The sequence below is a fragment of the Cynoglossus semilaevis genome, chromosome 9, assembly GCF_000523025.1.
Source record: "Cynoglossus semilaevis isolate Cse_v1.0 chromosome 9, Cse_v1.0, whole genome shotgun sequence".
Lineage (NCBI taxonomy): Eukaryota > Metazoa > Chordata > Actinopteri > Pleuronectiformes > Cynoglossidae > Cynoglossus > Cynoglossus semilaevis.
Window position 1 is genome coordinate 14,116,917 of NC_024315.1, and position 24,140 is coordinate 14,141,056.

At 43.1% G+C, this 24,140-nt stretch overlaps 1 protein-coding gene across 2 annotated transcripts in view; it reads left to right on the forward strand.

Annotated features, from left to right (window-relative positions):
- The window catches only part of sh3pxd2aa (SH3 and PX domains 2Aa), an 81,132-nt gene extending 59,521 nt beyond the window's left edge, over positions 1 to 21,611 (forward strand). For both annotated transcript variants that reach the window (XM_008317354.3, XM_017035268.2), the window contains 8 exons: positions 2,413 to 2,526; positions 4,520 to 4,603; positions 8,484 to 8,601; positions 10,179 to 10,582; positions 11,027 to 11,076; positions 11,466 to 11,585; positions 11,841 to 18,077; positions 19,492 to 21,611. In XM_008317354.3, coding sequence (XP_008315576.1) covers positions 2,413 to 2,526; positions 4,520 to 4,603; positions 8,484 to 8,601; positions 10,179 to 10,582; positions 11,027 to 11,076; positions 11,466 to 11,585; positions 11,841 to 13,883 — 2,933 coding nt within the window. In that variant the 3' untranslated portion in view covers positions 13,884 to 18,077; positions 19,492 to 21,611. The remainder of the gene's footprint in view (positions 1 to 2,412; positions 2,527 to 4,519; positions 4,604 to 8,483; positions 8,602 to 10,178; positions 10,583 to 11,026; positions 11,077 to 11,465; positions 11,586 to 11,840; positions 18,078 to 19,491) is intronic.
- Positions 21,612 to 24,140: the final 2,529 nt, after the last annotated feature.

Genomic DNA, 24,140 nt, shown 5'->3' on the forward strand with positions numbered 1-24,140 from the left:
CATCCATCCAACCATCCCTCTATCTAAGGCAGTGTTTATCAACTGGTGGCCCACAAGCCCAATCTGGCCTGCCTTACCATCCCACAACTGGATTTAAAATAATCAAATAATGGCCCCCAAATATTCTGGGCCTCTGACAAATATAGTTGGTGACCACCCGAAGGGTTTTTCAACAACATGACCTATGTTTGTTGGTCGTGTGTTTTCTACAACATGCATATCAAGTGTGATGGTGACAGGCTCATAGAGAGGGTGTGATGGGGAGACTGTCTTTTCTCCTCCACCCACAGCTGAGAGCAGAGCAGCATAACCAGGCTACACTTTGACTGTCATGACATAATCGTTGGATTCGTTTTTAGAAAGTAAGAAAATCCCGAACTGCTCATTATTTATGAAGTCACTGGTACTGCACTTACATATTCAGTCCCACTTACCAAGACAAGAGGACTCCAGAGAGCGGTCAGGGTCCTGATTCAGGGAGTGGGTCTGCAGCGCCCACTCTCCCCTCCCATGCTGTTCAACACCTGCTGTCAGGAAATGCTATAATGGAAGTGTGTGTCAGGCCTTGGTTTTTGGCCAGTCTGAGCCTTTGACTCTCTCTCTAGTGCAGACACGCGTGTCCCTGGTTGACGTTGTAAAGTCTTGGCTTGTGCAAATTTATATCGTCTTGAGTCTCTTTCCTACCAGGCGGTCAACTTCAGTTTTGTGGAAACACAATCTGACGTCAATGCTACACCAAAGTCCCTGAAGGAAAATGTTGGATTTTAGGTTCCAGGCTACCAATCCACTGCACTGATTCACTGGGATAAATATCAAGAAATGATTTCACCTTGATGCATGATTGATGTTCAAAGTAGTTGTGTTGACGTGGAATTGTCCTGGTGGATTTTTATCAACCTAATGGTTCAGTATTGAAGAAATTGAGTGTTGGCTAAAAAATGAATTAAAGGTTGTTCATTCATTTGATTTTTTTTTATTTTGATTTGATTTATTGATTTACATTTACTCACCCCACAGCCCTGACATCATACCTCACCACGCGACCAACGGTCGGTCTGATATTTTGTACTTACACCTAAATAAAGGTTGTACTTGGTGATGATGTCATGGCGGTGACATCAAATGGCATTTTCGGTCAGTCAAATTAACAGACACATTAAAAGTCATGGACGGATTCCTGAGGGTTTTTTGATGTGAGGTCTCTCTCTACTTCCCAGTGTCAGTGGTTGGCTGTGTCAGTATCACACTCAGATTTAAAGCTGCTATTTCTTTTTTTTTTTTTTTTGTCTTCCGTGACCTACACCATCTGTACGGTCGTGAATCTTCTCTGTGACCTTTATTCCTACCTGCTGTCCCCGTCGTTAACATTCTTTGTCCAATAAATCCACCATCCCAAACCACCTCGACCTCACCTCCTTAACTTTATCTCCCAGCTGCTCCACACTAACTGTTGCTCTGATCCCCTCAGTCCTAAAGCTGGTCCTTCTGAAGAAACATCTGCGCCACCTATAGCTCCACCTCCTGTCTTCATAACAGTAGCACAGGCCTCACGTCTGTGTTTTATGCTGCTGCTTGTCCTTGACTGAAACGAATGTCTCATGTTACCATTCCTGACTGGAAAGTCAGACTTGGACTTGGGAAGTTGTCACCATCCAGCTGCCTGAAAATGATGTTTCTCTCTAGAAGCTTCCTTTCGTTGTTTGACACATAACTGTATAGCCCTACACCAGTGATCATCAACTTGCGGCCCGCTGGCCAAATCTGGGCCCACAGAACAGTCTAATCCGGCCGGCAACTGGATCCCAAAATAAACATCAAAAGAATCATTTTAGACAAAAATGTGATTTTTATTTTGACTTAGTTGTACTATCAGCTGATAAGTCCAGGAAAAGTTTGTTTATTTTGGTTAGGCTGTTTACTATTATGAATAATACTTGTATTATTATGATTATTGTTCCTGTTCATTTTATTATTATTTGTTATTGTTATATTGTTGTGTTCCTTCCTCTGGGACTCCTCCAGTTTATTCGTGATTGTGTCAGATCCAGTTCCAACCTTCCACCACTGTCATTTCCTGTCTGTCAGATCAATGATCTGTTTCCTTAAGGAGACCTGCTCACATAAAGTAAACGGCCAACGATGACACACACTGATGTTTGAAGAGCTGACAGTCAAATGTGTTCCGTGTTCCGTGGACCTGCCCAGTGCATTAGTAAACCACTCTGTTAGGTTCATGCTGTAGATTCCACTCTAATGGGTTTTTGTGTCATTGCCTGTTCATTTACAGTCACTATCAGTCTTTTCTGTTCATTGGATCATCACCACATCAGGTCGATGCTCTCTGTCATTATGCAGCCGTATTGAGTGCTAGCAATGCTAATGTGATCGTCCACTTCTCTTGTTTGTGTGTAGGTTGGTGGTTCGTCAGCACAGCAGAGGAGCAGGGCTGGGTGCCTGCTACTTACCTGGACTCCCAGAATGGAACCAGAGACGACTTAGATCTCGGCACCTCCAGGACCGCAGAAGGTAGGCACACATGCTCGTTAAAAGACGATGTTCCAATATAAAACCGGATGAAGTTGTGGGATTTAGGAACCTCTCTGAACCATGAACCTGAACCGAGAACCGAGAACAGTTCCAGCACTGTGGCCCAGTGGTACCATTCTGAGGCCAGAGGATTTGTAATGTTTTGGCAGTGTCCAAAAATTCCTCTTTATTCTCCTGTGGGACTGACGTTTCCACGAGATGTTTTTGTTCCTGGAGCTCCTGTTTGGGGCCGAGATGGTGAAGTGGGAGGCGTAGTTGTTGGATTCACACATACCATGTAAAAGGTTTGGGGTTCAATTCCATCTGGTTAGGATACGCTGATACTCACATGTACTGCATCACACAAAATCTTGACGTGTGCTCCCGCTTCTTCTGCAAAATACTGTTTTGGTTTGGTTTAGTTGACGTCCAATTAGATACAGTTATAGTTAAGCCCCTCCCCTCACATGTTCATATTTGGCTGTTTTGCTTCAAAATTAAAATGAACTTGCTTCATCTGCATTAGCTCTGCACCCCGCCCCCCACTTTAGGAACCACTGCCATATCACAAGCCGATCGCTGGTTGGAGACCCATTTACCTGAACCACATGGATGTACAAACAAGGATTCTGATTTATGTCTGAGGTCACAGCTTATATATGTTGTACCTTCATGCCCTCCCCCTGTGCCCCCCACCACAGACACACACACAGACGCTATCCTCTGTTAGCGGTTCGGTTTTCCCATTACGCCTGGTGTCTTTATGTTTGCACACATCATCACTTCTCATTCCAGACCTCCCGACACCAACCACCCTCCCCGCCCTCCTTCTCACTTCCTGTCGTCTCTTACATCTCATTATCTCTGCGTGGTCTGTAACCTAATTTCGCCCACAGCTTGGCGAGCTGCAGAGGAAGCAACAGACTTGCCTGAAATTAACTCCAAATAACATCTCACCCCCTCCATCCCCAACTTACTGATATTTCAATTAGGAGGTCGGAGAGGTGCTCTGAGGAAGGAAGAAAAGGAAATGACATACACAGAGGAGAGAGGAGGAAGAGCATATGGTTGATGAAGAAGGATGACGATGGAAGTGATGGAGAGTTAGGACAGTCAAGGACAGATAGGAGATTAGAGCTGTTCCCGTCGCTCCTCCCCCTCGTTAACGCTGTTGTTCATCATGTGACCCCAGAGGAAATGTCGAGATGAGAGAACAATTGTTATGGTTGTATTTTCCTTACGCAGGCTTTGAACTAATGAGAAGTGGCAGAGGTCAGAGGTTGCAGACCGTGCCGGCTCCAACTGTTAATTATAATAATGTGCGAATGTAACGTATCGTCAGTATGTCGTGAAGGGCAGACGTTTTGTTGTGTCAGCGTACACTTCAGGTCATTTGTTGACTTATCTAATTGGCACACTTCAGGTCATTTGTTGACTTATCTATTGCTGGCGTGTTGTGATGACATTTAATTTGTTACGTTATCAGAATACATTTTTTTAACCAATTAAACACATTAATTGGTAATTAATTGGCAAAAAAAAAATCACATGCACCGTTAAGCCAATAATAACATCCAATATCCAATAATTTCACAGTCAATTGACTGATTATTGCTCTGTTGCACAGTCAAAACACACTGTTATTTATACACACTGTGGGAAAAAGTTTTTGTTTCACTGAATATCACCTCAACAACTGGCATGAGTTTGTGGAGGTTTCAACTTCAAATTCATGAACAAATTGGTATAAATGAGAGTCAGGAGAAAACACAATAACAATGTCACAATAAAAAGTCAAACCCAGTTTCAAACCCAGCCCTACAGCTTGGAGGAATTTTGTACGAACATTTAGAGTCTCTTATCCAGGAATTTGTGGAGCAGCAAAATGTTTCCATTTTAATTTTTGCTTCTTCTGTTTCTAGTTTGCATTTCTAACTCTCACTAACTCCAGCTTTGGTTTCTTCTTCTTTTCTTTGCTCCTCATCTTCATCAGTCACTAAGAGACGCAAGGCTCATCTGAAGAGACTAGACCGCCGCTGGACCCTGGGGGGGATAGTCAACCGCCAGCAGAGCCGAGGTGAATACAGCCGCATTGGACAAACGTATGCACCAACATGTAAATACCTAGTTAGTGTGAATGAACGTGAAAACCACAGACCAGCTATATTAGCTGTTGTTAAGCCAGACATTAGAGGGCAGTGCTGAGCTTGTTTCTGCACTGACATCACAAAGGTAAATCGCACTTCCCGACGTAGAACAGACTTTGATTCTGTTTATTTTTAACTTATTTTGAAGTCTGTCCTATCAGAGCTCCTGGATCAGGTAATGCTCTCCTAAGGCTTCAGCTTGGTTTAAACTGACGTCACACTTTTTGGTTTTTAACAGTTTTCGTTATGTAAACATGACTCAGAGGAATCTAAGATCTGGCTTTACTGCAACGAGGAGAGTGAAGAATTGATGCAGCGTCCTCATCAGCTCACTGACTTTAATCAGTCAGACCAGTGCTGGCCTCTGTGGAGTCTGGATGAGTCACACAGCCAGCTGTCACCAGCACAGAGCCAGGACATCAAATATCCTCTCTCACTTAAGCTGCACTTTTTACTCCTTTTAGAGGCAGTATCTTCTGAGAATTTTGCTTCTGACACTGGTTTTTGACATACACAGTACAGACACATGGACATGGAAGACTGCAGTCTTTGACTGCAACCTGCACTGTGTGATATAAAGAAAACTGGTGGTGGGACATGAATAGTTTGAGAAAGACTTTTGAGAATAGAGAAGAATAATTGTAGCGAACACTACGGTATTTGTATTAGAACTGTTGAAGCTAATGTTAGCTCTGGTGTCTGTACCAGGACTGTTGTAGCTAACGTTAGCTCTGGTGTCCTTTATTGATTTATTTGATTTACCACCTGCCTCCACCAGAGGCACCTTCTTCACTCATGTATTTTTCTCAGTTCCTTCCGGGCAAATCCACGCCTGCAAGTGATTGCTTTTTTTTTTTAAAAAAGTCCATAAAATGAAAAAAAAAAAAAATTGCCAAACCAAATGAAGTGAATAAAAATGAAATAGAACAACTTACAGTAAATTCCTATAAAAGGACAGGGATCATTATTCAACACACGAAAATGCTTCCATGCAAAGGGACCAAATTTGTCTCATAAAAACGTCCTCCTAAATCAGAAGCTGCTGCGCTGAAGATGAAACACATGAGGGTTTGCTCAGCAGAGGCATGTGGATCTGAGATGATCCAGCTGTAGGAGCAACCCTGAACTCTTTTCTTCAGATTTACAAGGTTTTACTACACATTTCTGCAGCACTCACAAATATTGAATGGACTTATTTTACCCATGGAGGCATCGGTGAATTTCTAACTACTGTGTGTTCTAATCTTTACCCTCTTAAAAACCCTGGTTCTGCAGTTAATTCAGTGACCAACCAAAACAACTCTGGGACATGGAGACAAAGCAGTGGTTCAGTTAAAATGAATGAAAGTGTTCGGTACCTTTCTGCACAAGCTAAAGCTGCAGCAGTGTTTGCCCCACCCCCACACGCTCTCATTGGTTGAGAGGTGTGATTGCACCAGTCCTAAACCAGTGCTGAATCCCACCACCTGGGACCCGTCGTTTGTTTATATGTGAACCTAAAATCGCTGAGCACCAGATTTAAAACTAATAATAATAATAATTATAATTATAACGATAATATTTGCCCTAATGCACATTTCTTAATGACCTTTCTCTTCTAGTAGCTACGATGGACACCTGTCAATCACCCAGTCGTACTTAAGTATTTCTGTCAATAATATCAAAAAATGGTGGTACTTATTATATAACATATTTTTTGTTGTATTTTTTTTTATTGTGTTTATATGTTTGAAAATGCACGACCAGATGAATAGTTCCTGTAGTCACTCCTGGTCACTCACCCTAATTTAAATACAGTACTCCCAGAATCTCAGGACACAGTCATTCACTGAAAAGATTACCCTGTGAATAAAAGCACCGTCGTCTCTGACTGAGGTGGAGATGAGAAGCTGGTGGGAGAGATGCTCTACAGCTCTAAGGTCCAGTTGGTTTCAGCAGCATTGGAGAAGGACAAAAACCAACATCTTTTCATGTAGGATTTATGCTGCGAGAGGCTGTAATCTACTAATGGACGGAAGCAGAGCTATCTTCTGGAGGATGTTTGCTGACTCAGGAAATAAATCTTGTCTGGTTTTTCATAAAGAGAATGAGGTCACCATCTCACCAGGAGCTGCAACATAAAATAAAATGACGTTCCAATAAAAAAAAAGAAAAGAATGGCAGACTGCTCTTGGCCCAGAGGTTAGTCAGGACGTCCTGATCTTTCTCTTTGGAAGCAGTGAGGCTCCTAAAGTTGACGTGACCTCCTGGTCTTCTGCTCTGTCCTCCTCCATTTACTGCAGGTCCCTAAATCTGATTTTTATGATGCTGCTGACCGTCCAATCACATCGCTGCTCTGTCTCTGCTCGCAGCTATAAAGCCAACACACACGCAATACACGATAAAGACACTCAGGAGTGGCTCCAGCCCATCACACACACACACACACACACACACACACTTATACTGACATGATTAATGAATGTGATTCATTTTTTTCGTTTATATATATATATAAAAAAAAACTCCATTCTTCGGGGAATTGACATGTTTTCCTACAACAGACGAAGACACGTAACGTCTCCGATTCCTGTCTAAGCTTCTCCAAATATGACCATCTGCAGGTTCTGTCCTCACACACAAACACACAACACGGTCCATATCTAACAATTCTGGTTACACAAAATACGCAGCCAGTTGGTCAGGGTGTGTCAGGAGGATTGTCGGTTAGATTCCATTGAACAACAACTAACTTCCCTTTCACCGTACGTTGACGAATCTCTCCCAGTTACAGACAAGTGTAGGTTCTCAGCAGTGCCCAAAGCCCAATCTCTTCTCTCCCACCTCCTGGGATGAATGCATGAATCCAGGCCTCAGAGATGTGGCCTCAGCCGTCTGAGGTCTTTTCTCTCTTCTCTGACTCAGCCCGCTCTGGTTCTGCTCCTCTTTTCCCTATTCAGCCTCTGTAAATCCCCTAAACTGACCCCGCTCCCCCACTAAGCCCATCTCAGGATTTCCTTTCCTACAAGGTCTTGGAAGTGAAGCAGAGCGTGAGAGAGGGATGGTGGTCAGATGGGGATCTGAGCGAAGAGAGACCAGTCCAACATTTTTATCTTCTTTAGGGAGGCCCTGATGTGATCCTGGAATCGCCTCCTGCTGGAATTCAGCCCAAAGTTGATGCTTTTATGGATATCTTGAACCTCATGTGTGAACTGTTCTTTCTTGTGTGTATATGTATCATTTTAATTATTATTGCTATTGCTAATGGATTGGAGCGCAAGCAGACTGAATGAGGTCTTGGTAATGGGCCCAGGAGAAGGAACGGCTTGATATTATTGTGTAAGATGGGGGTCGAGGGTATTTGTGTTCTAAGTAGGTCACATTCACCATTTTCCACTCTTAAGGATTCTGAGCAGACCGTATGATGTGGCCCGGTTTAACCTGACTCTCTGAGGCTCTGAGAGCCATGGTTTGTCATAAATCATTCAGAACAATTTTAGCGAGAATTAAAATCTACACTTTGGTGAGATCTTGCATTCATTTTTCAGAGATGTTCTGAACGTTTCTTTGTGAAATCTCACCTTGCAGTAAGTCTAGAAAAGACCAACATTATCTAGTGAGTCATGAAATGAAACTACACAACCTGCAGTACTATAAAGTTATGGTCCAGATGGCCTGGTTGTGAACCAGTGCATGTTTTAGTATTATAAATATGAACACGCTACTTGAACGTTAGCATGCTAAATAACCTTGCATTTATCACACACTGTTGGTTACTAACAACACTTTGCTCTTGTCGCTTCTTTTCGTCTCTTTCTTCATATTGTACAGAAGAGAAATATGTGACCATTCAGGCCTACAGCAGCCAGGGGAAGGATGAAGTCAGCTTTGAGAAAGGGGTCACCGTGGAGGTCATCCAGAAGAACCTGGAGGGTTGGTGGTACATCAGGTGAGCAGACAGTGATCGGTGATAAACCGCTGTACAGACTGAAGGCTTTGTCATAATCTCAAACTGCAGTGTGGAGCCCATGCTCTGTTTTTAAACAGATGAATGTTAGTATTAACATTAAAACTAGCATAATTTGCCTAGTTTGTAGACCTGGTGACCTGAACTCGAACATCCACTCTTAATTCATAAAACTTAATCCAATCCTTCTTTATGTATTTCTTGTTCACAAACAAACATGTTGTACAGTGGTGTCTTGTAAGATATTGGCTCATGTTGCACTACACTTGGAATTATATTTTTGGCTAACCTTAAGAGGCAAAACAAAGCAGCACAAATGGAACGCTGCTATTTCGAATACCGAAGCAAAAACCTTCAACCTGCAGGATTTTCTGATTACATAATTTAACCTTCAACAATCTCACTCTATGCTGTAACAGAAAAGCTACAGACTTCAAAGTTCCAGCCAGGGTAAATGAGTTTTCCCTAAAAGAAAGCATCCTTCAGACAGGACGTTCTGCGCTTCGAATGTAAATATGTTGAAAACTACACTTGTCTCCCTTTAGAGCTCCACCTGCTGTCAAATTTTGGAAGTACTCAGTCCCGCCATGTCCAGACTGAAAAAAGCCCCCCAGTGTCCTCAGACAACACTAACATTCTGCGTGAGGCGGTGCTCACTACAGTTCTCTGCAGCTCTCATTTGCGTAAATGGTTCTGTGAGGGAATCATTACCATGTGCAGAATTGCACAGATCAATCGGTGCCACTGCTCTGCCTTTGACGTCTAACGTTGATTCGTGTTTGTGTCCCTCTGTGTGTGTGTGTGTGTTTATCAAGCACCCTGTGTGTTTTTCCTGATCATTGTTATTCCTCCTTGAGTCCTGGGGGAGTCAGAGTGAAGCTGCACACGGTGCACAGCTGATAACTGTCACATGATGCCTCGTGGCACTGCGTGCACACGTGGAAGTACATGTCATAACCACGTCCTATTGTTTGCCAGCAAACACAAACACACACACCGTCCCTGATAAAGGTGTTCATTTGTCAGTGTGATTGTTGGCGCTGCGTTGCCAAAACCAATGCACAATCGGCTTGTTTGCTGCAGCTTGTTTTCCTGATTCAGAAACACTGAAATAATCCCGCAGATGTATTTCTGAGTCATGCTTCTCTCAGTGGGGCTGTTCCTCCACTGCCAGATCTGGAGTTTTTGTCAGAGAGACCCCTTGTGGTTGCAATCAGTATCTTCCAGTAGTCACATCCTTTTGACGCAGGAAATTATTTGTCTGCAACTGAGCGAGTAAGGGGGCAAAAGATTAGAAAGGTGGTGATTGCTCTGGCCTTACAATAAGAATATCACTGGTTCAGGCTCTGGTTGTTAACTCACAGTCTAAATGTGTTTTTTTCAAATTGGTCTTTCAGTCACATTTTGGCTAATTTATTTATTTATGTCTGCCATTTTTTTCTCAAATTATTTGTGCTAAAATATAAATAATTCTAACTTAACCTCATTAAATCTTTTGTGACAATATGAAAAGAATTCACAGACTATAACATGTATACTTTTTTCATTATGCATTTCAGGTATTTGGGTAAAGAGGGCTGGGCGCCTGCGTCCTACTTGAAGAAGTTGAAAGACGATTTCTCACCCCGCAAGAAGACACTGACAGGCCCTGTGGAAATCATCGGCAACATCATGGAAATCAGCAACCTGCTGCAGAAGAAGTCAGTCAGCGAAAAGGACATACAGACAGACGGAGAGGGAAGCACTACCCCAGAGCGCCACATTTCCAAGAGTGAGATCAGTCTGCCGATGCCGTTTAGCGCCGAAATCAACGCCGAGACTGGCAGGAGGCTGAGTGCTGGCCGCGACACCAACAGTCCCTGTCTGGGAATAGCAGCAAGTTCTGCTCTGAAAGAAAGCAAGGCAAGGGGGGAGCCGGGGTCCCCAGCTGTGGCCAGAGTGGCGCCACATCGAGTGGAAATCGGTGAGTGTTTTAGCACATATACTGTACCATACGTACGTGATCCACCAGGGGGCGACTGCAAAGTTCGCAAATTTTATCTCTAACTGTCCAATGTTTTACTCTTTTTACTTTTTTGTTTGTATATATGTATATATTCATGCTTAATATATACCGCAGTTATAAAAAGTGTTTTTTTTTTTATGTGACGTTAAGCTCTGCCATTTCCCATTTCCAGGCTTATGTGCTGTGGGTAACCTAAATGGCTGCTGTGACTTGTAGTTCTGCTGATGAAACTGTAACACCTGGTACATTAACTACACCAACCGGTGTGGTACTTTGCAGTGTATTTTCTCTGACATACTACCAACGTATGACCCATTTTTCTCCACCAGCACGCTGTTGAACCCAGGAACGCGTTGCTTAAATTGCACTCACATTTTAATGAGCTGTCATTGTGTTCCCCAGGGTCTCCAAATCTGAGACAAAAACCTCCCCCCCGCAGAGACCCTAACTTGGTAAGATGTCTTCTAATATCACTGCAGACTACACATGTTAAGAAGATTTTTTAAGCCTGTTTTCATTAGAGAAATAATTAATAATAATAGTAAAATTGATTGGTGAAGGTAAATTTGACTTAGACATTAATGCAGTTTTCTATAGATACTGTACCTGTGATTTGAGTTGTTCCAGGGGGTGGTTTTGAAGTCTCAGTCTGTTGGTCTGACTGTTGGTCTTCTGAATGCCTCTCCTTTCAATTTTAACAACTGACCTTAATAAAAAAAAAACAAAGACTAAAAGAATTGTCTCTGGCCAGAGAGAAAAGAGTCTTGCACAAATATTCAAAAATTTTTTTGAAATAATGATGTCAGTTCTTTAACTCCCTCCTCCGTCCTTTGCTGCACAGGGATTCCAGTTGCCCAAACCACCAGAGCCCCCTGCTGTGGAAGCAGAGTACTACACTATAGCAGACTTCCAGTCCTCCATCTCTGATGGCATCAGTTTCCGTGGAGGACAAAAGGCTGACGTAAGAGGCTCGCTGTCCGCCACTGAGACCAGACGAAAGCTCGTTGTATGATCTATGTGGACATTATGATGTGGAGAAGAAAATGTGTCATCCTGTCTAATGCAGTCAGTTTTTGGTTAAATAAGGACAAAATACTGACAGAGACGTACAGACAATGACAGTGATAGAAGAATTCTCTATATTTCTCTATTGATAATTCAATTGTCAGTGTTTGTCATGTTTTTATGTAAATATAATTGATTTTTTTCTGTGTAGGTGATAGAGAAGAACCCTGGAGGCTGGTGGTACGTACAGATTGGTGAGATGGAAGGCTGGGCCCCCTGTTCGTACATCGACAAACGCAAAAAACCCAACCTCAGCCGTCGAACTAGCACACTGACCCGGCCCAAAGTCCCACCACCGGCGCCGCCTGTTAAAAAACAAGAAACCGAGGAGACCCCCCCTCCTGCTAACCCTGCTCTCAAAGTAACAGAGCCACCCAGCAGACCCGTGTACGAGGAGCCTGAGTATGACGTCCCATCTATTGGCTGCGAAGGTGAGTCTGATACGGATTCCTTGAAGAATGAGCGCCCCCTGGATGTGAAGATCAGTGGCGCTGTCACTGACAAGTACCGCAGCTCTCCGCCCTCCAGCAAAGCCTCCCCTCCGCTCTGCAAGACATCTCCTGCGTTTAGCCACAAAAGATCAACCTTCAGGTCCGTGGAGGAGATCACCAAAGAGGAGTGTGTTTATGAAAACGATGGCTTCAGATCAAGCAGTGGAAGTGAAGGAAGGTCAGCCAGAGTTTCCAGTGAGCCCAGCTCCCCAAAGACTTATCACTCCTCCACGGTCCCACGGAAACCTTCTGGATCCTCACCTTTAGCAGGTAGAAGCATGAAAGCAATGACTCCAGAGATGAACCGCCGGAGTCAGACGTTGGGCAGACACGTCGATATCAGCCTCCGGTCACAAGACAGCAGCCCCCTCTCCTCATCAGATGAGTTGAGCAGAGGCCCTAAGAAGAGCTCCGCTTTCACTCCAGATGTAGAGCAGAAAATAGGTCAAAGCCCCTCCACCCGACCCAAGCCTTCTGTCAGACCTAAACCTCTCCTCACCAAATCAGAGCCTCAGACTCCTGAGAGGAAGGACATTGGTTCTTTAAGACGTCAGCTAAGGCCTTCCAGTCAGTTCCGACCTGGACTCAAACCTTCTCGTGGGGATGACTCGGAAACTGCTTCTGTTATTTCGTCGGAGGACTCGATGTGTTCACGCAGCACCTCGGATCTCTCCTCTGTTTACTCTAAAGGGAGTCGCAGTGACTCCGACCTGGAAGTTCCTGTCCTGTACCGTTCTGTGGATGTGTACAAGAAAGTTCAGGATTCTGAGATCAGCTTCCCAGCTGGTGTGGAGGTGGAAGTCCTAGAAAAGCAGGCCAGTGGTTGGTGGTATGTCCGCTGGGGCTCTGAGGAGGGTTGGGCTCCATCCTACTACCTGGAGCCTGTCAGACCAGTGGGAGAGGCTGGAAGAAGGGATACAGATGGGCATGGCAGTGGTGGGAGTAAGTCCAACAGCCTGGAGAAGAATGAGCAGCATGTCTTGGCTCTGAATAATATTAACATTCAAGGGCCGACACAGAAGCAGCAGCAGCAGCAGCAGCATCAGCACAAGGGCCTAAGAGGAAACACACCTCCAATTCCGTCCAAGCCTCCTGGTGGCTTCTCCAAACCCGCAGTGATGGTAAACGGAGGCGTGCGAATGAGGAACGGGGTACGGCAGGTAGCGGTGAGGCCCCAGTCCGTATTTGTGACTACAACGCAATCACCCAAGGACGGGCACTACATGACAGGATCATTGAGGCGAAATGAGACCCACGTCAGAAGCGATCACTACTTCTCTGGTTCTGCAACTCTTGGTGTCCGCCGAAATGCCTCCTTCAGCACCGTGAGGCCGCACGTGGTGGTCGAAAGTCAGACAAGGCCCACGGAACGCTCCAGCCTGAGCTCCTCGGGCAGCTCCTTTAGTGCAAGTAACACACAGGACCCGCTCAGCAGAGTAAATCATCGCAACGGCATCCCGGTGTCCACGGTTCGACCCAAGCCAATAGAAAAGAGTCAACTGATCCACAACAACCTTGGTAGAGATGTTTACGTGTCCATCGCTGACTACCGTGGGGATGAGGAGACGATGGGTTTCACTGAGGGCACTTTTCTGGAAGTGTTAGAGAGAAACCCAAATGGATGGTGGTACTGCCAGGTGCAGGACAGTCTCATACCCCGTAAGGGATGGGTCCCATCCAACTACCTGGAGCGGAAGAAGTAGGAAAAACATCCATCCTTTTCTACCCCCTGAACCCATGTCCATTTTTGATGTCTCCAGTTGGCATTGCTCTTCAAGAATGTTCCGCTCCATCTCCTTTAAGCAATACCCCTGTCATGAAGTTCATCCATGACAAAAACTGAACCTGTAATGATCCGATACAATGAAAAGGACACTTTCACTGCTGGTTCATCAGAAATGTACCAGCAGACAACTGTAAAGAATGCAGAAATATTTTGACTGTGAGTGAGAGACAGAAAGTTGGGATCGGTCACCGTAGATTGATGTGAATGGCAGTGATGACTTCTGAGAGAGGTTTTCATGGTGTGATGCAGAAGTTGAGCAGTGTAATGGCGTCGCTTATTCCTGCCCAACGACAACTATAACGGCCAATAAGTGCCTTTTGTATTTGATAACCGCAATGGAGGTTCTGGATGGTGGATGGCGACACTTTAAATCTACCAAATTTTTTTAAAAGTGCCATAGGCCTGCGAACACCACTGGTAGTATTTCAATGACAGACTAGGGCCTACACATCTGAACAGCCTACAGAGGTCCAAGTGGTCGAAGATCAAATCAGACGTAAAGATACTGAGTTCACCAGAGAAGTTTTTTTTATTGGTTTCGAGCCACAAAAGCATAAAAATGAGCTTAGAAATTTAAGTTGCATTGTCAGTGTTTTGTTTTTCACTTTAGTTGCATTGTTGACGTTGTCATGTCCTGTGTTGATGCAAATATTTTCCTTAGAGAATTATTCCTGCTCTCTTGTGACATCTGTGTTCCACCAGCAGCCTAGACAAACAAAAATGACGCTCCTGTTACCATTGGTTTTCTTCCTGGAGTCACAGTAAAAAAAAAAAAAAAAAGCGAAACTTGAAACCCTAGATTTCTCCAGAAATCTTAACCTCATATCTTGGTATCTGATACTTTAAGATAATGTATAATGAGTTTACAACTATAAATGTTTACTGTAGTTTTCTTTTAGCTGCGGGTATGACTGATTCTGTACATATGTTCTAACCATGATAAACTGCTGCCGCAGGATTTTATCAAACAAGTACTGGAAATGCAGCTAAAGTGTAAAATCCCAGGGACACGTGCTTAGCATTGAGTCCAAAATGTGATGAAACCAAAGAAAAAAAAAACAACATATATTTTTGTCTTGTTAATTATGTCCTCTTTAGTAGGCAATAAAAACAATTCCTCAGATATTGATCCAGTGAAACTAAGATAAATTTACTGTAACAGTTACAACAGAGTACAGTAATGTATGCAGACATCCCAAGTCTCCTGGAACATGGAATTTGCAAGAGCGTGAATTCAAGGCAGAGAGAGTGTGCATCTGACGAAAGCATCCTAGCAACATAGAGCAACGTTCTGGGGTGATTTTTGCTACGTAGAACGATCAGTTCTCGATGTGGGGAGTTTTTTATTTGTTTTTCTTTCAGACCATCTCTCAAATGTCACCTTGATTTTGAAACCAAAACTATGCAGCGTGATTATTGTTGCTGAGGAATAATAATTTTAATTTGGGCAATAATGTTTTGACCCGAAACTTCAGAACGACCCCGGGGGGTTTAAGGTTAAAGTGGAATCTGAGGTGGGCAAGAACGTGACTGAACGTGAGGTAGAGAGAGTGTGCATCCCATGAAAGTGGGTACCTGACATAAAGCCTGGTGATTGGGAAGTTTTGGTTAGTGGTTCGTCAGTTTTCAGACCACATCGCTCATTTCAGTTCAGAGCGTCGAAGTGGTGACAGAACGGCAAAGAGAGCTCTGGAAAAGTCAAAAATACCAAAAAGAAAGTAATGATAAAATAAAACCAGTGACCCCAGGCTGACGTGTGGCCACTGTGCAGTGTACTGCTGCTGCCATCTGTGATGTAGAAACACAAGATTCCATGTCCATATATACAGTATCTAATATTCAGGCTGAAACTAGCGGGCTGTGAGAAGTATGGGCTATTTAAAACGTTGTTTTTAAGTTACAGTGGAATATAACTAAAGTAGTATACATGCATAGGAAAAAAAGAAGACAAAAACATAGTAAATATAATCCACCAATCACACACTGACATTGTGTTTTTTGTCAGTGGGTTGGTGTGGACTGTCTTCGTGACCCTTGCCTGAAATGGCCTTAAGAGTTTGGGATGTCTGTGTATTGTGCTGTATGGCTTTGCTTTAAATAGAAGAAATAATAATACTATGTCATAAATACAAATATTTATGAACTTGAACAAACTGAACATCATATATATATTTTAATTGTCATTTCTTCCTGAGAAATCAAACGGCTGATGTCCAAGACTGCTGAAATACATTTTCTAACGAAAGCTGTGAGCACCAGGCTGCAGAGTAACTCACTGTTAGATCCTGATTCTGCTGGTCAGTATGAGAGTTATAAAAATAAAATAAACAAACAAACAAACAAAATATATAAATCCTACACTACCTGCTTGACTGCAGTTATCTGTCATGGCCAAATCATGTGTTTTTCTTTGTGATCACACAGCGACAGTAGCGAGGAACGAAGTGGTTCGGTTTTGTGAATTAATGCACTTTAAAGCCTCTGTTTATGGTGCATTAATGTAAAGGTGCAGTCAAACACTCAGCATATTCATTTGGTCTTTTTTTTTAAACCTAATTCTCCCCTCACCTCAGCCCAGACTCTCTTAAAGCCTGAGTAGAATTAGAGGAATTGAGACCTCTTGTGGCAGATAACCGGTACGTTTTTTTTAAATTTCTTTTTACCCATTCTACCTCGGTGCACTGCTGCTCAGTCAGTCTCCCCCAAAACTGTACAGAGATCATGGTCAAATCACAGTGCAGCTACTTTTTTTTGTCTTCAGGACATTTTTATCAGGCAATAATTTATTTATCTTTGTGAAAATTTATAATTAAAAAAAAACTTGATGCTGTGTGCTGCAACTTGAGCAAATCGTGGGCACTTCCTTCGTCTTTATTGTGCTTTACATAATGCCTGATCGAAGCGTATTTATTGCAATTCTTTTTTTGTTAAATGTTATTATGACAATCACAATTATAGCCCCTTAGAAATGATGACTTTGTGGATTTATACAGATTGATATTTTTAATGAATTGGATTTCTTTGTATTTAAAAAAAAGGGTTTTGTTTATTTGAATATGTATGACACAAAGGATGAAGAAGAAGAAAGGTGACATTTGGCAGAAAATCCCATTCCGTTCAGACGAAGGCATTATGTAAATGTGTTGAATTACTTTTAAGGTTTTTGCGCCAGCACGTTAATATGACTATTATTAATATTATTATTTTTACCACATTTGCTTTGTTTGCTGTTTCACCTGCAAGGGAATCGTCCGTGTTCTTAAACCTGCATTTATCTGTGTGACTTCTGTCTTTCTCCTTCTTTCAATCTACTTTTTCTTTGCCCTGTTTTGTAAAAAAAGAAAGAGAAAATGTGCAATAGATTTTATAAAAACTCATTCTGCATCCAACAGAAAGGAAAAAAAAAATTCACAAGTTGAAAACAAAAGTATGGACGAGGCTGTTTCCTGAGCTGGTACTGAGACGAGCTGCTCATCAACGGCTTTTCCCGTCATTTAAAGTCACTGCTCTGAGAGCAGGAGGAATGTGATTGGACCAAAGCAGCCATGTGACACTTGATCGTCTTCTCGTGTGACGATCATTGACTGAAACCAGATTCTCTGCTGCTCCTGCCTCCGGTCAGCAGCAGACATTGATTTGCAAACAGCACGGCAGAAACCCACTGACCCATTCTGTACTGACATTACAGCCATCTGGGGTCACAGATGGAGGGTCGGGGGCCCTTGAGTGGCCCCGACTCTGAGCTGTCACGTTTGTGCCTGAATGGAGTTTTAATAGTTTCTGTATTCTGTGTTGTTGTTGTTTTTCTTTTCTTCTTTTTGTTGTTGTTGTTTTTGTTTGTGCACACTGTCCACCTACCCTTGTGCCTCTCCTGACACCCCCTGACCCCACCAACTGTCAGACTCCTGTATCAGCCAACAACATACAGGAAGTGACACGTGAGCCTGGATGGTCACCCGGAGTTCGGTCACTTTCAAGCATAAACCCCTGCTGCCACTTCTCCATTTTCCCCTCAGATTTTTTATTCTCTTGTCAATTTCTACCTTCCGTCTCCTTCCTCGACTCAGCTCTGAAGTCCGATCTCGGAGACTGATCAGCAGGCGTTCAGCTGGTGTTTTTTTGGAAGGCTGGAGTGTCGGCAGGTGTTTGAGGTTCTGTGTTTGTCTGATGAGGAGGACAGTTTGCAGGTGTGAGGTGCTAGCCGGTTTATGTGGGAGGTTTGCAGAGAGGCGGGAGATAAATCAGGTGCCCGGGTCTGGGAGAGGAGGTGAGAGGAGATGAGCCGTGATGGAAGGAAGATTAAAGGTTTCCATTCTTTCAACTGGAAAGTAATGATTTTCTCCAACAGCACATTTAATGAGAAACTCTTTTGCCAACCATGTGGAAAACCCGAGAGGTAACGAGCTGTGAGATCTCTTTTTTTTTTTTTTACAACCCTATCCTTTTAAAGGAACCTATCCTTTTTGCATTATCAATTGTAGCACACAAATGTCACAAACCGAACATTGTCTTTATCCTCCGTTTTACCGGCGATGTTTGTCTCCTTATGTAGGGACAGTGAGGGTGTTTGGTTCAGTATAACTATGAATCCGAGGGGGTTATGCCCACCCCCCCAGTCCCATTCCCTGGTGCCATCGACCCACATTTAATCCTACGCGATTGCCAGAGTGAAACCGAAGGCTAGGCCTCACTGTACATGACGATGGCACACCTGGTGTCATCATCTGCAACAACACTAGGGGGAGACAGTCGGGGAGGCCGTACAACTACCTAAGAGGTCAGAAGAGGTGGGCGGAGCCACATAAGACACAGCGCCTTCAAAAGTGTTATGTTTGTGACTGGGAAGCGAGAGGGGGAGACGAGTGGGGTGTTACCAGTGTGATTGCGTGACGGTTTCTAGCGATGTGATTGGCTGTTCTTGAATGAAACAACAGCAGGAAACTTTAGCATTGATGCAGTAGTTAGCGTGCATCTGGCTACGCTATGCTTAAAATATAGAAGGAGGAGTTTTGAACTTGAGAAGGCGCAGGTTTACTTGAGTTTGAGAAAGTGAGTGGAAGCAGGTGAAAGGCATTCTGGGAGTTTTGGAAGATCGTGAAGGTTTGTAAGTGTAAAAGCTGTGGAAAAATAGAGGACGTTGCAAGGGTTAACTTTTTTTTTTCAAATGTCTGAACGAAAGTCGGTCGACTGTTTTAGTGACGAAAAAAAAAACAAAATCAATCCTGGCAGATGTGATGTGTCAGTAGCAGCGGTCTGTGTCGACGGCTGTGTCGACGGCTGTGTCGAGGAATCAGGCACTCCTCTGTCTGTGCTGTTTCTCCTTCTCTCTGCTTCAGTCTCTGTTTCTAATTAGTGTGTTAATTAAGACGATGCTAACGACTGCTGCTGACGCTGCTGCTGTCACTGGTAATTGATGGATGCTGATGACTGGTAGGTTATATGATCACATGATTTTGCATTTAAATTTACATTCACTGTTATTTAACAGTCAAGGAATTAAGTCAGATTTTGACACTTTTCAGCAGGTGTTTTTGTGGAAAGCTGGAGTGTCGGCAGGTGTTTGAGGTTCTGTGTTTGTCTGATGAGGAGGACAGTTTGCAGGTGTGAGGTGCTAGCCGGTTTATGTGGGAGGTTTGCAGAGAGGCGGGAGATAAATCAGGTGCCCGGGTCTGGGAGAGGAGGTGAGAGGAGATGAGCCGTGATGGAAGGAAGATTAAAGGTTTCCATTCTTTCAACTGGAAAGTAATGATTTTCTCCAACAGCACATTTAATGAGAAACTCTTTTGCCAACCATGTGGAAAACCCGAGAGGTAACGAGCTGTGAGATCTCTTTTTTTTTTTTTTACAACCCTATCCTTTTAAAGGAACCTATCCTTTTTGCATTATCAATTGTAGCACACAAATGTCACAAACCGAACATTGTCTTTATCCTCCGTTTTACCGGCGATGTTTGTCTCCTTATGTAGGGACAGTGAGGGTGTTTGGTTCAGTATAACTATGAATCCGAGGGGGTTATGCCCACCCCCCCAGTCCCATTCCCTGGTGCCATCGACCCACATTTAATCCTACGCGATTGCCAGAGTGAAACCGAAGGCTAGGCCTCACTGTACATGACGATGGCACACCTGGTGTCATCATCTGCAACAACACTAGGGGGAGACAGTCGGGGAGGCCGTACAACTACCTAAGAGGTCAGAAGAGGTGGGCGGAGCCACATAAGACACAGCGCCTTCAAAAGTGTTATGTTTGTGACTGGGAAGCGAGAGGGGGAGACGAGTGGGGTGTTACCAGTGTGATTGCGTGACGGTTTCTAGCGATGTGATTGGCTGTTCTTGAATGAAACAACAGCAGGAAACTTTAGCATTGATGCAGTAGTTAGCGTAAATCTGGCTACGCTATGCTTAAAATATAGAAGGAGGAGTTTTGAACTTGAGAAGGCGCAGGTTTACTTGAGTTTGAGAAAGTGAGTGGAAGCAGGTGAAAGGCATTCTGGGAGTTTTGGAAGATCGTGAAGGTTTGTAAGTGTAAAAGCTGTGGAAAAATAGAGGACGTTGCAAGGGTTAACTTTTTTTTTTCAAATGTCTGAACGAAAGTCGGTCGACTGTTTTAGTGACGAAAAAAAAAACAAAATCAATCCTGGCAGATGTGATGTGTCAGTAGCAGCGGTCTGTGTCGACGGCTGTGTCGACGGCTGTGTCGAGGAATCAGGCACTCCTCTGTCTGTGCTGTTTCTCCTTCTCTCTGCTTCAGTCTCTGTTTCTAATTAGTGTGTTAATTAAGACGATGCTAACGACTGCTGCTGACGCTGCTGCTGTCACTGGTAATTGATGGATGCTGATGACTGGTAGGTTATATGATCACATGATTTTGCATTTAAATTTACATTCACTGTTATTTAACAGTCAAGGAATTAAGTCAGATTTTGACACTTTCCTTTCCCGGGAAAAGTCTTTTATTTTTTTGAGTTATGATAATTCATAGTCAGACAAATTGTTAGGAACGACATGTTAAATTGGACGTCCTGAGCTGCACGGCTGGGACCATCAATACCTCTGTTGTAGGTCACTGACCTGGTGTTGATCAGATCTCTTTAAAGCTTTAAAACAAACCCCTACAACTAAGAGACGGCGTCCATTTTATTATAAACTATTTACGAGGAAAATTTAATACCACCCACTTCATTATCTGTAATCTGTCTGTTGGTTACCATGGCAACAGTACACACGCAAACGCGCAGGCCTTGAGTTGGACCAAAGGGGGTGCTATTCTGTCATTTCTTTCTCTCTTTCTGTTTCTTATTTCCATTGTTTTCTTTCAAATGTTTCCGCTCGTCCCTTTCAAAGGATATGCCATGAAAAGGTTAAAAAACTAAAACCTCATCAGTGAACCACGAAGGCCTCATTCTGACATGGCCTCCCTCCATCATCTGCTCCCGATGTGAGTCAGAATCTCTTCAGTGTCGGGAGACTGTGCACGTTTGCATTCCTTTTGGAAAGGGGACGTTTTCTTATCTGAACTTTTCATCCTCGAAAGTCTTTTTTTTTTCTTTTCTTTTCTTTTTTTTTATCTTGTATATGTTTACATTGTATCTCACGTTGTCCAAAAGAGAAACATTATTAAATGTACTATCTTTGTTGTTTTAAAACTCCTGCTTATTCACTTCCTGTCTTTTTTTTCCACTCTTGACTCACTTGTTGGAAATTTTCACACCTGCATATACAGAAGAGTTGGTTCACGATGCAGCACGGCTAAGGTCATTGACCTTGAAATTCAATGAATGAAGTCAAAAAGATAAATGTAATATATATATGTATAGAAATATACATATATTTACATATGCATATTTATATACTAGGGGTGCAAGAATACAGGTATCTGTATTGAACTATTCATTTTCAGTGGTGTGGTGCTTTGGCTCAGAGGCAGTGTCTCTGTCATTGGTGTGGAACTCCAGGGTTCACCTCCTGGGCAAGATCGAATCCCAGTTAGGGCGGTTGGTACCTTCCAGTGGACTGACCACCTGCAGGAAGGTTCAGGGGGGGTTTGTACGGTGCAGTGTGATTTGGGTGGCGGTCATGGAGACTGTTGCCCCCGTGACCCGGTAACGGATAAGCGGAAGAAAATGAATGGATGGTTGCACTGATGAAACTGTGCCAAACTGTGTAGCACTTGGTAAACTGGCTTGTTTGAGGTGATATCCATTGTGATGCAAATTGTGAAAATTCAATTACAATTGAATTGCAAAAACAACACACCATCCCTGCACCACATTGAAGTTTTATTGAAACCTCTCCACTACTGGCTTATTTTACCCTTTTCCAACTCGAGGTCATTTGCTCCGCACTAAAGATTCCTGACATTTACTTCTCATCACGGGGCAGTTAAAAACATCAGAGGAAACTGTAAACTAAAATTGTTTTTTGATTTGATGACATTTTAACAGGAAGATACAACAGAAAATCCATGTTGAGTGCTGCTGTTTGTTTAATAGCAGTTTCCCCACGCTGAGAAAATTAGATTTGATGCTAATTATTCATGAATATGGCATTTCGTTTTTCACAAAACGCGTCAATTAAACTGGAGCAAACATGACTTCTCAGTCATTCCACTCTGGAATGAGTTTAATGAAAATGTTTGAAAATTAAACATGCTTTTTTTTTGTTTTTTCTTTCAATTGGCAACAAACGACATGAAGGTGTTTTTCATCAGATGAAGAAAAGAACATTAAATATTTTTGTTTGTCATTTCAGGATTTTTTTTGGGGGGGGGAGCGCGTTTCAGTCTGACTGTAACTTCTTCAATCCACAAGAGGGCAGACTTGTTCCAATGTCCGGTCATTCCTGCAGCAACACAGTTATAGATACAGTACACCCACAACAAATACAATTACCTGGAATATTTCTGAAAATGTGTCCTGAAATAATACAGTGTTGGTGAGAAATCTGTGAAATAGGTAAAAAAAAAAATCCAAAAAGAAAACAAATACACAATTTAAAAAGCTTTAATATATATATGTATAGAATTATATTAACAAAGCCATTTTTTTTAACTTCCTACCAGTTACATTTGACAGCTGAACAAAATACTATTAATCAATAAATTATAACTGTGCAAACTGCAGTTACAAATCTACTTTGCAGTAAAAACACAAATATTTTCTTTTACAGTACTTTTGGACAAAGTGACCACCACCTCTGACTGTTGTTTGTCAGTTTGCTCTTAATTTCATCTGATTTTAAATGTGAGATTCCACCAAAGAACGCTAATTTTTACATCCTTCCAGGAAGTTCCTGGCTGGTTATATAAGATTGGCTGGCTACAGACTGGACTTCTGCTAGCTATAGCCTGTCCCACAACCTGTTAAAGCCCTGACCTCTGCTAGCTTTAGCCAGGCTATTCACCTGCTGCAGCCTGGGCCTCTGCTAGCCTTAGCCTAGCCTTCACCTACAGCTGTCTGGAATGTGCAATCAGGGGGAGAAAGAGGTAGAAACAGCTTACATGTAGACATGCTGTAGTTCATGTTCATCTATCACTGAGCTTGTGTCTGTGTGAGTATGCTGTGAAACTTTTTCTGCACTTTTGTCATATAAACATTGTGTTTGTGTTGTAAATTAGCATTGACTTTTGATGAGGTTCTTGTGTTTTTTAGCCACTTTTTCAGCCAGTGAGCACAGAGTTCATGTATCAGACTGGATCTGGGCTCGTGTGTGTGTGTGTCTGTGTCTGTGTGTCTGTGTCTGTGTGTCTGTATGTGTGTGTGCCTCAGCTACACTAACCCAAAACCGGAAGCGTCCTTTTACCAATGTAGGCTGATGGTCTGTGACTGATGTGTCAACGCTCCACTGCTCACTGCCATGAGTCAGATTCACTTCTCCCTCTGTGATAATCAATCACACACCTTTCACTCCTCTGCTGTGTGTAGAGACGCTGTAAATCAGTGTGTGACGGCACACACAGACGGGCGACTGTCGCAGCAACACTCACTTCCACACCTGCACTCCCTGCTTCATGAATATATATTGCAGACATTTCAGTTAGCTCACGTTTACTCTCTGGGTCGGTGCACCTAAGTATCTGCATTGAGCTTCTCCCTATCTCCAGCAGATGTCGCTGCAGACGTGGACTAGCAGGTCATTGGAGAGGATCCTATAAATCTAAGCTGTGTCCAGAACTT